This window comes from Fistularia commersonii, chromosome 14, assembly GCF_037954325.1.
Source record: "Fistularia commersonii isolate RoL2024-O1a breed Wild chromosome 14, RoL_Fcom_v1.0, whole genome shotgun sequence".
NCBI classification, from domain to species: domain Eukaryota; kingdom Metazoa; phylum Chordata; class Actinopteri; order Syngnathiformes; family Fistulariidae; genus Fistularia; species Fistularia commersonii.
Genome location: NC_141297.1, coordinates 11,635,565 through 11,649,450, shown reverse-complemented (window position 1 = coordinate 11,649,450; position 13,886 = coordinate 11,635,565). Strand labels below are relative to the sequence as shown.

Genomic DNA, 13,886 nt, shown 5'->3' with positions numbered 1-13,886 from the left:
TGGGGCCCGTCCTGCCTGCAACCCGTCCTGGTGAGACCCAGCCCTGTGCAACTCTGTCTCAGGGCCAGGGGCTTACCAGCGACACCCTACCTGCTGTTTCAACGCAATAAAGCGCTTTCGATCCAGATTCCTGCTCTGAGGTGTGGTTCCCTGCCCAAGTCCGCCACGTGACAAAAGCACTGTGCCGAGTAGCTGGGGAAAGTTTTCCATCCCGTTTCCCCAGCAGGCAAAGGCAACTGGCAGGGGCAATCACCACCACCATACATGGGGAGCCAGTAGAAACGGTGAAGGAGTACAGATACCTGGCACTGTCCTTATTTATATTTACCCATGTATGTATTGATGTTCATAATTTGATGCTGCTACCCCATGTACACCCCAATGCCAAAAGGGACAAATAAAGTTTTTTTCATTATTCTGATACCCTATAATTCCAAAGGCTTTGACAACTACTTGGTCTTTGACACATCCATCTTGTCATTACAGCATGGAACACATGACTGTGCCACAGTTGGAAAAGTTTTACATCTGGTACAGCACCATAAGTCATGTCATCTTTCTCTCTGAGATGGAAGCCACTGCTGCGGTCAAATGACGTAGGTGTTCTTGCCTTGGGCTGCATCACATTTTGAAATCAGTTTCTCTTCACCCAGGATTACAGGTACCATTGCATAAATTTCTGCTATGTCTCCATTCAGGGATTAGAGTAGGAAACAAATGACACTAATGGTGCAAATTCAACCAGGAATAAATTATGGTCTAATAGAATGTCCACATGGCCATCATGCCATAACAGTAATGGATGGCTGGGGAAAATGACAACTTGAGGAGTAAACATTTGTCAAGAACTTTTGACCACCCAAGTCTCTCTCTCTGGGAAATGAGTGTGATTTCCTTGAGGTACATGGCAGCACCTCACAAGATTGTGCATTATGAAGCCATAATTCCTCTGTACCCGTATGTGAACTGTAGCTTTCTACAATCACATGACTACATGTCCTGTCACCCAATCCAAGCAAAGGCACACACAAAAAAACACTCCTGCAACAAAAGTAGCTGAAGTGTAAAGAAACTTCATTATGCAGAACACCAAAAGTAATGACTATGGATGAAATCAAGCGCAAGATTCTCAAAGATGAAACATTACAAAAATGCATGTCACACAGTCACAAAGGACACTGTACTGAGACAATATGAACATGTAAAATGTGAGCTTACAGTGTCACATGAAAATGACAACGTATTAAAGGGTTCCAGTATTGTCATTCCCTCCTCACTCGAGCACAGGGTCCTCCAGCTCGCACATCAGGCACATCATGGAATCACCAAGACGAAGGCCCTCGGAGAAAAAGGTGTGGTTTACACACATTGATCAACAAGCAGGGGCGATGGTGAGAAGCTGCCTTACATGTCAAGCTACAACACCTGAGACATACAATGAGCCTGCAGATGTCTGACCTCCCCGACATGGTCTGGCAAGATGTCAGTGCAGACTTCTACGGCCCACTGCCAACAGGTGAACACCTACTACTTATCATGGATGAGTAGTCCCAATAGCCTCTAGTGAAGATCATGCACTTCACCTCTGCAAACTCTGTTATCCCTGTCATGGACAAGATCTTCTCAATGCTTGGCATCCCCAGAACAGTGAAGACAGTCAACGTCCCCCTCCCCCAACCGGTAAGCAGTTTAGCAAATTTGTGACCCACATGGGGTTCTGCCATCGGAAGACCACACCATTGTGGCCTCAGGCAAAAGCTCTGTCTCGGGGCCGCTGGGGGACAGACTCTGAATGGGAACCACACCACCAAGGCTGAAATCAGGGGTGGAGCTCTTTTATTTAGGCAGGCAGGGTGTCGCAGGCAGGGCCCCAGGCAGGGTTTGCAGGCAGGGCCCCAGGAAGGGCCCCAGGCAGGGCCGCAGGAAGGGCCCCAGGCAGGGTTACCGGAAGGGTCAGGGCAGGATCTCAGGAAGGGTCTCCGGAAGGATCTCAGGAAGGGTCCCAGGCAGAGTTACAGGAAAGGGCCCCAGGCAGGGTTACAGGAAGGGCCCCACAATCCTTGAGCCCTGGGACCTCCAGTCGCGCCTTCCTTCGAGCCTTCTCGATCCCTCGCGAATTCCCTAGCCCCGAGCAGAGCGTGCCGCTGCTCTTTATGGGGCCGGGAAAGTATCGGCAGCTGGCGCAGATTACCAATTTGACCCAGGTGTGTGAGACCCTGACCCGCTCATGCAGAGAGGTTCACGAGAACACTTAGAAAGTGCCTCTGTGTTGCTCACATGGAGAACAGCCCCTGGAAACAGCATCTCTACATGTTCATGGGTGAGTATTGTGAAACACCACACAGCACAACAACATTATCACCTGCTGAGTTGCTGCTCAAACGCAGGATACACACAAAGATGCCTTCAGCGAGCACGCCCAACATACTGGACGAGGATCTTCACAGGAGCGACTGCAAAGCCAAAGCCAAAATGAAGGCGTACTCAGATACTAGCCGTCACGCTGCACCTTACCCTGGCCAACCTGGCACCATGGTATTGTGCTCTAAGCCCAGGCACAATAAACTTATCCCAGCCTACAATCCCAAGCTGTGCAGAGTGACCACCATTAAAGGCTTTATGGTCATAGCTGAGCAGAGCGGAGACTGTGTGATAAGAAACTGTTCATTCTTCAAAAAGCTCAACCGGGGCCTGGGTGACATTTGCAGCAGAAGAAGAGGGTGAAGTCACACAGGACTGGTGTCAGCAAGGTGCCCGGCCAGGCACCAGCACCCTCCACAGTACCTCAGTGACTTTGATACAGTCTGAGGAAAACGCACAGATAACCATGAAAAAAAAAAGGTAAATGGTTTGTGAGATGGACTGAATTTGCAAAAAAAAAAAAAAAAACTGTAACATGGATAATAAAAAAAAGAAACTGAGAAAAGGACTAAATTAGTTAGAGTTTGTAACGAGATGAAAAACAAAATACGTTATCTTTATTTTTATAAGATTGTTAACTTTATGCTATATACTTAAATTATCTTGAGGAAAACATTCAAATCTAAATGCTTACTTCATATTGCTGATTGTCTTGTGAGGTCGATTCAATGCTCTATATTTGAAATCTGCACTTACCTGTTTTATACTGAAGCAATCTAATTGTTTACCCCATAGCGTTTATTGTTGTTCACAAATCAAGTGAATGTTTACTTACCTGTTTATTGCACCAAAGAAATCCAATCGTAAACTGAATTAATGTTGATGTTTGCATGTGCTACTTGCATTATCACGCTGGTGTAAGCGTATACTGGACTTGATGTCTTGGGTGGGAGTTCTGTAAGTTACCTGGTCAATAAAGCAGCACAACATCAAACTCAGTGTTGTCATTCCGAGTATATCATATATGTACCGCCCATAAATATCACACCAGCCTGCTGTACAGGGGCTCTACAGATGATTGAGTCTCCCCTGCAGGTGTTGCAATGAGAACTGGACAGCTGATCCCGGAAGAGATCCAGACAGAGGTGGATGAGGAGCAGCATCACAAGACAGTGGCGGTGTGTCAGCAAGGAGCATGGACCAACTGGGATCTTGCAGCAGGCCGACAGGTACCCTGGTCCGAAATCTGGAAGTCAGAACCATCAAGCCTCAGATTTCTTATCCAGTAGGTGTAAGACCTTCTCCTTCGTCCAACAACCCTGTACAACTGGTGTCTGGCTGGAATTCTATCATGCCCGCTGAGTCCAGCAAGAGGTTCTTTGGAACACATCTTAACCAACGACCAGGTGTTTAAGATAGTGGCAGAAACCTACATCAATACCTCTGCACTTGGGCCAGACATAGCCTTAACATCTGACTCCTCAATGCAAGGTGTGCTCTTTGAACTCACAGTGCCCTGGGAAGAATGGCTCGAGGAGACCCATGAGCGGAAGAGACCGAAGCACGCAGAGTTGTTTAAGTCCTGCAGGGATGATGGGTGGAAGGCCTGCTGCGAGCCAATTGAGGTGGACTGCAGGGGGGTTCCAGGATAGTGCCTGCACTGAGCTCGCAAGCTCTTTGGCACTAGAAGGTTGCAGGAGAAGGAAGCTGCAGAGAAGCCTTCCAGGTTGTTGTGGATCAGGAGGGGTGATCCATGGTGTAGTGCGCTGCTTGGTCACAAGTTGATCACCCCCATCTGGGTGGCTCAGGTGCGGGTGTCTGAAGATGTGAAATGCGAAACACCCCTTGACTTTGGGTTCTTAACTGAGGATGTGACCAAGCTGCACCATTCATGTGGATGGTGTTTCTTCAAGTATATGATGGGAAGAAGAAAATTGTACATTTATACAATACATTTACAACACGAGCAGCACTACACTTATGGGGGAGGGAGGTGTGATGATGCGGGTTTCTCCCAAGCTGTTGGGAGTTGAGGAGTTGAACAGCTTTGGGGACAAAGGTGGCCCTCCTCCTCCTCCTCCAGTAGCAGAGCCTGCATCTTTACAGGAGCAACTCAAATCACTGAAAATTGTATCAATCACAACAGTCCAATTGATTTGTCAACATTTTGTTACATCTAGTTCAAGCCTGATTTCAGTGATAGACATCACAAAGGAAAAGGCTCTTTTACTTTAATGCATTAGTTTAAGAGAAAGTGCTGTTGATCTTGGGTTACATCGATGGATGGCAGTAGTGAGACTCAGTGCATTTTAAAACACTTTGTCATGCGTCATATAACCGAAGAAGACAAAACTGGCACAACATTGATAGCCTCAAAAGCAGTAGTGAAGTCTCATGAAACAAAACTTGAACTGACCAGAATAAACATTGAATATAAATGGCCGGAACGGCTTCTGTGGCTGGCGAGGTTTTTGTCGATGCTTTGCCGTATTTCGATCAGGGTTACGATGCAGCAGGAGTCCGAGAAGCGGTGAGTGAACAAGCTCTCACACAGGAGTTGCTAATAGCATGCTAGCTACGTGCAAACGGCACGCGGGGATACTTGGCTACCATTATCATCTATATTTATCTGTTTTTTATTGTTTGTTTTTATCACGAATAGTATCGCTGGGCTTCATACTCTAATTTACATTGATTCAAAAATCATCATTGGGTCCAATTATCGTTGAAGAAATACATTCGGCTGAGCCTCTCCCCTTATTTATTAAGCTCAAGCGTGACTCCATCCAACAATGTTACAAAATACTGGATGATTGATAACAAATATTAATAAAGGCTGCTTTGTAGTTTCAGCTTTGATAAAACTACCTAAAAGACTCCCTTAAACATGGTGTTAAAAGTCACCTTGTGAAGAACAAAAATACATACATTTCGTAAGCTCTACATTTTCATTGTGATACGTTGTAGTGGGTTTCATTACAAAAACAAAAGTGTGATTCAGTTAAACTATATTTGTCCAGATGCTCAAAGGTCTGGCAAAGATGTTGATTTATTTTCAACTAGTCCTTCCTCGTAAGCATTTTTTATTTTGTTAACTTGACTCTGTTCACAATTCACGAAAATGCAATTCTTAAGAAATGTTGTATAAAAATGGGCAACAAGTTGAATGATAGTTAGCAAGAATTTGGGTAAAATGTGCACAAGAAGCTTTATTGCTGATGGAGCTTCTGAATATTGTGATCTATGTTTTTCAAGAACTTACGAGCTGTAGTTTGAATTTCGGTTGCTGAATTGCACTTCTTGTAAGTCGCTTTGGATAAAAGCGTCTGCCAAATGACTGCAATGTAATGTAATGTGATATTATACCTTGTGCCCCTGGCAGGCAGCAGCATTGGTGGAGGAGGAGACCAGGAGATACAGACCCACAAAGAACTACCTGAGTTACCTGCCTTTGCCTGACTTCTCTGCTTTTGAGGTGAAAACAATAAACAAAAGTTGACTTCTGAACCTCCTTTTACAACTTAAATATCAGACAGGAGTAAAAGATACTGTTGTTGTTCCTATCACTCTTCAGACAGAAATAATGAGGAATGAATTTGAACGCTTGGCAGCCCGTCAGCCCATGGATCTATTGAGCATGAAAAGGTAAAGGCTGAGAACAATTCAGCAACACTCACTGCATCATTTCTGACATATTTTTAAGTTAATTATTTATATTTCCCCATTTTTACACTTCTCTTGTTTATTCTTTCAGTATTTATTTGAATGTGATTAAGTAATTGTTGAGTTGTAAGGGTGACTGTTTGGCAGTTTTCATGCAGCTCATCTCTGACTTTGAATCAAGCAAATTAATAAAGGCAAGAAGTGGATAAAAAAACATGTTAATGAATTGGCAAAGAAATGTCATGAAGAAAAATAAGATTTGTGGGTTGAGTTACTAAAATGATAGAGTATAGCACATGATATTTAAATACTCTTTGATGATAGCCTAGCTCAACAAGTGGGGACATGGGGCCACATTAACACATCCAATTGCTACAAGTAGCAATATGCAAGTTATTCACACACTTCTCTCTGAGAGCAAAATGTCTGATATTTAATTAATTTATATCGTATTAATCCCCGTGGCGACATTTGTTCTCTGCTATTAACCCATCATGTATGAACCATGAGCAGTAGGCTGCCGTACACCAGTGCCAGAAGAGCAGTTTGGGGTTCCGTGTCTTGCTCAACAACTTTGACACACTAGGAGGAGCCGCAAATTGAACCAGTAATGTTCGGTTCCAAAGACAATTGCTTTACCTCCTGCGCCACGTTGCCCCCATTATTAGCTATCACTTTAGTAATAGAGGAAACGTCTTTTTTGATTTATTTTTAAAGACTTGGAATATTAATGTTTTATTGTTGGTGGAAATGGTGAGAAGGAACCGTTATCATTTATCTTTTTTGAAGAATATCTAATAAAATTTGGGGCATCCTCTTGAGCAGTTGCCAAGTTGTTTCATTTAAAAAAGCTAGAATGTGGTGTTGTTTACCCTGTGGAGATACGAGCTGCCGGCACCATCATCTGGGCAGAAGAATGACATCACAGCATGGCAAGAGTGTGTGAACAACTCCATGGCCCAGCTGGAGCATCAAGCTGTTCGCATTGAGAACCTGGAACTCATGTCACAGTATGGAACCAACGCGTGGAAATTCTATAATGAGTAATGAGTTATAGTTCTATAAACATTCTTTGTCTCCCAGCTGGTCATTTTGGCACATCTTAAAGATGACTAATGTATTGTTATGCTTTCACCTTCAGTAACTTGGCCTTCATGATAGAGATAGCGCAAAAGGAACTCCAGAAATTCAGGTAAAAGACCCCAAGAATATTGTATTTTCATCAAACAAGGCTTCAGATGTTGATCAAATACATTTTTGTGACACACAGGAAGCAGATCCAAGATTTAAACTGGCAACGGAAGAACGACCAGTTAGCAGGAGGAGCCAAACTGCGGGAGCTGGAGTCAAAGTATGATATTTAAAACCTGTTTTTATCATTGAACATATAATTTTACCTGTTTTTATCACTGAGCATATAATTTTATCTTTCATAGAACAACCTCTATATCAACATGTTTATGTCCCTCAACAGCTGGGTGTCGCTGGTCAGCAAGAACTATGAGATTGAGCGAGCCATCGTCCAACTGGAGAACGAGATTGGACAGCTGAGACAGCAGCAGGGGGATGAGAACAAGGAGAACATCAGACAGGATTTTTGAAATGGCAGCAGTTTCTAAAATTCCCTGAATTGAACAGTGGACTCAGAATCATTCAGTCATTCAATTTCTTAATGACTTAACTGGAGCAGCACACCTGGCAAACTTGCATCCCTGTCAACTAGGAAAAGTTTCTAAAGCTATTTCTGTTTTTATTTTATTTTTTATTTTTTATTTCCTTACCCAAATTTGACATTTTTTCTTCCTTAAAATGTTTGTCGAATAAGAGTCTGAAGTAGTTGCAAACTCACACGCAAAGGTAAACTCAAGTTCACATACAGTAGAGAACCAGAACAGGTATTTTAAGTTGTCTCAGTATACAGTAGTAATCTTGTTTCTGAAATTATATTTCTGAAATGATCAACTTTTTTTCTGCACCCCCTCAATTGATGGAATGTTTTCAGGCTTGACACAAAAATGAATCTTACTTGTTTTTAGTCAATCACAATTTTCTAATTTCAATTTTTTTTTCAACTTAATATGTCCCTTTACCTTTTTGTTTTTTCCAACATTTATCAAACCATAAATAAACACAGTACAAATGGGTCGGCAACAGATACTTGGGCCAACAGTTTGAGTGATCAGATAGAATTGCAGAGGGGTAAATCTGTCAGTTAAAAGCTTCTCTGTCTAGTACTTGCTATCACATGGTAACTTCTAGCTGCAGATGGCATGCACAGGTAAATTACTGAGCCTATTGGGCCTCATTTGGTGTCTAAAGCAAAGACTACTGAAAGTTCCTGATAAATTTAGTTGGTTTTTTTTTAATGGGTTTACTGTTTCATTGAAGTATCTTCACTGATATCACAGGTGTCCACCTAATTAGGTTTCACGGTGATGCCATAAATGTTTTTGGTGACAGGCTTGCCTCTTGAATGCTTACTGTTATCTGTTAACATAATAGCAGGCATCTGTGTTCCAATAGTGAAAGTAAGGATGCCGCTCTGCTGACAGTGTAGATAAAGATTTGTAGCGTTACAGATGTCAAATTTTGCTCTTGAAAATCCCAAGAACATTTGAGTGAAGGTTTTCTGGATGTTGCAAGCTTCCGTCCAGAGGAGGAAAATGTCATTCTGCTTCAAAAGTTACATTACGTGACAAATGTATCAATTTTTGAATTGAAAGTATAATGAATACCATTGGTATGGAGACGAGAAATATTTTGAAAACAATTTTCATACTTTTCACCACTATGGTTGTTGACAGTCAGCCCAGGTTTCGAACTCTGCATCAGTTCATTTCCACAAGAAACAACACTGGCAAAAGAATTTGGCTCTTGTTTACGGTAGATTTTTTTATATGCTTTTTAAATAAAAGAATGTTTCTAAGTGTTTGTGTGGTCTTTGTCATAAGTCTTGCTAGATAACACCAGAAGCTTGCCTGCAATATTTTTACGAAGACTTAAAAATGTCTGAGTCTGAATTGTGGCAACATCCGAATATATTCCACGCCATCCTTCATGTTGATTCCAATGCACAGAAATCAGTAAATAATTATTTTATTATCATTTATTGCCACATTCCTCACACATTGTGCATAAGTCATCTGCTGCTGTCATCTGTCTTTCGTCAAATTTTAACTAAATCTGTGTCAAATAAAAATCCCAGCAGAAAGCGAGAATCAGCAGGGTTTTCATGAAAAGCCAGCTGTCCAGCAGAGAAACTGGCAGGGAAGCATGGAAGGTGGACAAGGGTTTGAGGAAGTTCTACATAGATATCACTTGTCTGGGACTGAAGTAAACCAAACCCAAACAAAACACTGAATCACCCTTTTTTAGCAACTTTCACTTGTCTCACAGTTTGCAGGCACCGTTTAAACATTTGCAAAGAAACTTGCAAGGTCTCTTAGGAAAGTCCTCCCCAGTAACTATCAAAGTTGACTATGTGCAAACCTTTGTGGAAATCTTGAGCCATCACCACTGAGTTGCAGACGGTGTTTGGGCCATGCTCCAGTCTATAAACTGAGAGTGTTGAGAGCTGGTACTAAAGTAACGGCCTCTGGTAGGTTCTGGTTCTGGTCCCCACCGCCTTTGCTCTTGAGAAACTTCTGTCGATGTCGCTCCTCCTGACGCTTCTTCTTCTCTTGCCGCTGCTGCTCTTTCCTCTGCTTGTTGGATACCTGGGGAAATTTAACCTGTTTGTTAATAAATCACTGAACCAATCTCTACTGGCTTAGTTGCATAAGAAGCACTGCTTTATCTAGTCAGTGGAATAAACCGCAAGCACTTCAAATTAAAAATCAAAGATGGATATAGAATTTCTCTGCAATTGATATGGCTGGGGAGATTAAAAATAAAAAGTAAATTGACTGTAATCTCTGGCAACACCTTCTGTGTCACTTAGAACGTTGAAACCACAAGTCTACCTTAAGTTTCTGTACGTTGCTGCCATCTGCAGGCAGTTTCTGTTCACTGCACTCCAAAGCCGCAGCTCTGCAGGAAGAGCAGGATCCTGAGCTACAGTCCTCATGGCAGGACTGACCTAGTACAGATCCTACCAGCCATTCAGAATTTATGGTGGCTGCACTGAGCTGAAGTAGGTTCTCCTCATCCCCTGAAATAGAAACCATTCACATATGCATGCTTACAATTGCAGTTAATTTCCTGTGAACAATCATCCTTATCAGTGACAAACATGTTCTTTATTTGTTGGACCTTGCAGGAGGCTAAAAAATGTAGGTGAAAAATTAAAAAACATTATAAGGCTGTCAACTTTAGTGGTGTTCTTTTGTCCTGAAAATTAGTTTCTCCCATCACCAAATGGGTCAAAAATAATACCTTACCCTGGATTCCTCTGTTCTTGATGGAGCTCAGGATCACATTGTCTTCCTCTGAGGCTGCAAGAGGAGGGTTTTTTTGTTGGTCTCTCTGACCGTCCCCAAAGTCACGTTGCTGGGCCCGTGAATTCTGCAAATTCTGGAAGCAGCAATGGAGAGACCATGATCATTACATTAGATAAGAGTCTCCCAATCACTGTGTACAGTTACTGAGCTTAAATTTAAAAAAAAACGAGAAAATACACAAATAGAAGACATGATGAATTTGCTGTCAAATTATTTTCCATACATTGGCATTTATCATGAAATTTACTGTTGTTTATAAAAGGCCAGGGAAGATCATGGTATTCATCTTTGTCTGTATAGGTCAACTCAATTGTATTTTTACCTCTATACGGAGCTGAGCGGGGCTCTCAGAGTTGTCCCCAATCCTCCTTACGCTGTCATAATGATCTCCGTAACGGTAGGCAATGTGCAGCTCTCTGCACACTTGCTTCTCTGATCCATTTATCTGCAGAGACAACGCGACATACAAAGTGTGTTTAATACTAAAGGCTGTTAGATTTCACACTTGGCACATCAGACTATATGGAGTCATATAAAAGTCTCTACCTCCCAGAGCGGTGTGTTCAGCTGATGGATGACCACTTTCACCTGTTGGCTGCGAGCAAAAGCCACAATTGCGTCATTGCCAGCAAAGGTACCAGGCTGTGAAAGGTTGGACACTAGAGGGAAAGAGACCGAGGCCATTATTCAAACACTAATCTTGTGCTCACATGATACTTCTTTCCAAAACATTTCCAGATTTATTTGCATAATCATTCTACTCTTAGCCCATATAATCTAAGTCGATTATAACATTTATCAAGTATATTAATACACCATAACATCATAAAAAGCGTCAAATCTTAATCTTCAAAAAAAACAACTTACCAAAGCTAGTATTTAGTAAATACAAAGGGAAATTTGATATATTGTGCACTGCTGAAATAAATACGTTTCTGTGTGCACAACTTGCAATCCCTTATTGCCTTTTATTTTCCCACTGTTTGTACAATTGATCCACACTAAATCAGATTTCCTACAGCCTCCATTGTCCAAGGCTGGGAACCCTGGATGCAGCAATTATATAAACACTACAACTGATTGTCACCAGCAGTCACTACACTTTTATTGTAACATCTGTACATTCAGTCAGTGTAAAATACAGGGATATATCTTACAGTGCTGTGCAAAGGGCACGTCATCCTCAACAAAGGGCTCGAAGTCTTGTCGATGGGACATCATATACTGAACAGTTTCCTGACGGAGCCGCAGGTGACCTCGGGAATGACCCTCCAGTTGATCCCCAAGAGCTCTGAACAAGCAGTTCCTGCAAGAGACATTGTAACAAGTATGTCATATGGTTGCCTTTTGTGCTGGGAATGTTGAAATGGTATCTAAGTGTTACAAGGCTGCATAATACTCATAATTAGATGTAGAATCTGGACTTCAGCCAATTGCAATTACTTAATTTTGCATTTCTGCAAATGTCACCAAGACTGTCTGTCCATTAAACAAAGCCTGACATTACTGAATGTCACAATTTGAGTTTTCATAAACAGGACGTTCTCAAGACATTGTTAAGACACCTTTCCTTACTGGTACAAAAATATCTAAAACCCAGTTATGTTTACAGACATTTCAAAAACATGTTAATGTAAAATTCTGACTTCAAAGGTACCGGCTCAATAAATCGAAACAGGTAATTATTTTTATTTCTCAGATACCTATCTGGCAAGTCTTACATTGTTGTAATTGCTTGCTGATTTTTAAAACATTTTCAGTGGAGAGTTAAGCCATTTTTTGACCATTATTACTACTATTATTATAATTATAATTGTTATATATTCTGCATCATTCTGAAACACTTCTATCAGTCACATAAAAAAAGAAAAGGCATTCAAAATGATATATGGGTCTTACCCATCTCCTGGGACTTCTCTCAGTTTAAGCCCCAGTGCTTGCAACTGATTGGAGAAACTGACAAACTCTGCTCCTTCATCATCATCCTGTGGTCGGTTCTTGCGGTCCTTTACAATAGCCCGCCGCGCAGCCCGCTCATCCCTCTTCCGTTCCAATTCACTCTTCTTGTTGCTACGCACGGGTTTGGCTGTCTGTTTCCTTGACATGCTGGCTGCAGTTGTTTCTGCAAGCCTCCAACGGTAAAAGATTTCCTCTGACGCAATGAACTGGCACCTGGTTCAGACACTGCAACACATCTGAGATCTAACAAAAGACCTAAATATAAGAAGGGGGAGAATATATGAAGTTGGCCACGTTTATGTGCACTAGCACCAGTTCAAGAGATTTGCTTCAGGCTTGTCAGTCAAACACAAATGAACCAATAGAACAAACAATTACAAAAAAAAATCTGCATTTATACAGATCATGATATGTACTATATATCATTTTCCCCCTTTCACAGCATATGTCCTTGTGAGTGTGATGAAGTCTGTGATTTGCCTACTTCTACCTTCCTATAGTAGACAGATAAGTACAAAACATACACATGCACATACATACATACATACATACATACATACATACATACAGAGTGAATTATGGTCATTTGTTTTAACTTTATCCTCTTTCATTACTGAGACAATCATTGATATGATTAATTGATTAATCGTTCATACAGCTAGGTGCTACTATTGCATGACACCACAGCCCCTCAAAAGTGCTGTTTTTTTTTTTTTTATTTGATTTTGACAAGTATAGAGGAAACCTGTTCAACTATATTGTCTATAATGCCAGTGTGTGGGCTATATTGTCAGTTCTAAAAATATAGGCTGGTTAATTATAAGAAAACACAGAAATAAGATGTTGTAGCAACAATATGCTGTTTGATGAAAATAGTTCTACATATCCAGTGCATTCACTGTATGTAACCAAATAACGAAAAACACATTATATCATACATCAAATACTATATTACCATGTGCATAGAGTATTTTAAACTATCCAAATGTATATAACATTCGTGTCATTGTAAACACGCATTAACACTGACACATATGCTGTTTGCACATGATAAGGAACCTCAACACACATTTAAAAGTTCTTACAAGAGTCACAAGGAATAAATATCACGTTAATTTCTTCTAAGGACCAGACAGCAATTCGACATTGAGGCAGCCTCAAGAGACATCCTGTTTGTATTGTTAGCTTAAGTGAGATTCGATAGCTACGCCAACAGTTAGCATTAAACGGCTAGTTATTACATAATATACGGTATTTTTTGACTTGCACGAAACTACAGTCACATTGAATACAACTCGACAATTTTACACAATTTCTTCTTACTTACGTTTAACAGGCGATGTTCATAAATTATGTCTAAGCAGTGCTTCCTTTCTTTTTCAAAAAAGAAAGGTAGTAATTTTCCGTTTTTGTTTACTACGGTCTATCTACGAACGCTGACCATTGTTTACAAATGAATTTCCG

General features: G+C 41.2%; 2 protein-coding genes across 2 annotated transcripts; one reads left to right on the top strand and one right to left on the bottom strand.

Moving 5' to 3' along the window:
* The first annotated feature begins 4,704 nt into the window (after positions 1-4,704).
* bcas2 (BCAS2 pre-mRNA processing factor) lies at positions 4,705-8,955 on the top strand. Its single transcript, XM_086159713.1, has 7 exons — positions 4,705-4,891; positions 5,744-5,836; positions 5,936-6,006; positions 6,906-7,067; positions 7,166-7,216; positions 7,295-7,375; positions 7,499-8,955. Exons 1-7 carry the CDS (start codon positions 4,799-4,801, stop codon positions 7,623-7,625), a joined length of 678 nt encoding a protein of 225 aa, XP_086015839.1. The 5' UTR covers positions 4,705-4,798; the 3' UTR covers positions 7,626-8,955.
* A 149-nt stretch (positions 8,956-9,104) lies between these two features.
* Positions 9,105-13,886, bottom strand: otud3 (OTU deubiquitinase 3). Its single transcript, XM_086159712.1, has 8 exons — positions 13,750-13,886; positions 12,363-12,677; positions 11,621-11,769; positions 11,010-11,122; positions 10,786-10,908; positions 10,404-10,536; positions 9,987-10,174; positions 9,105-9,740 (listed from the first exon to the last, which is right to left on the bottom strand). Exons 2-8 carry the CDS (start codon positions 12,566-12,568, stop codon positions 9,576-9,578), a joined length of 1,077 nt encoding a protein of 358 aa, XP_086015838.1. The 5' UTR covers positions 12,569-12,677; positions 13,750-13,886; the 3' UTR covers positions 9,105-9,575.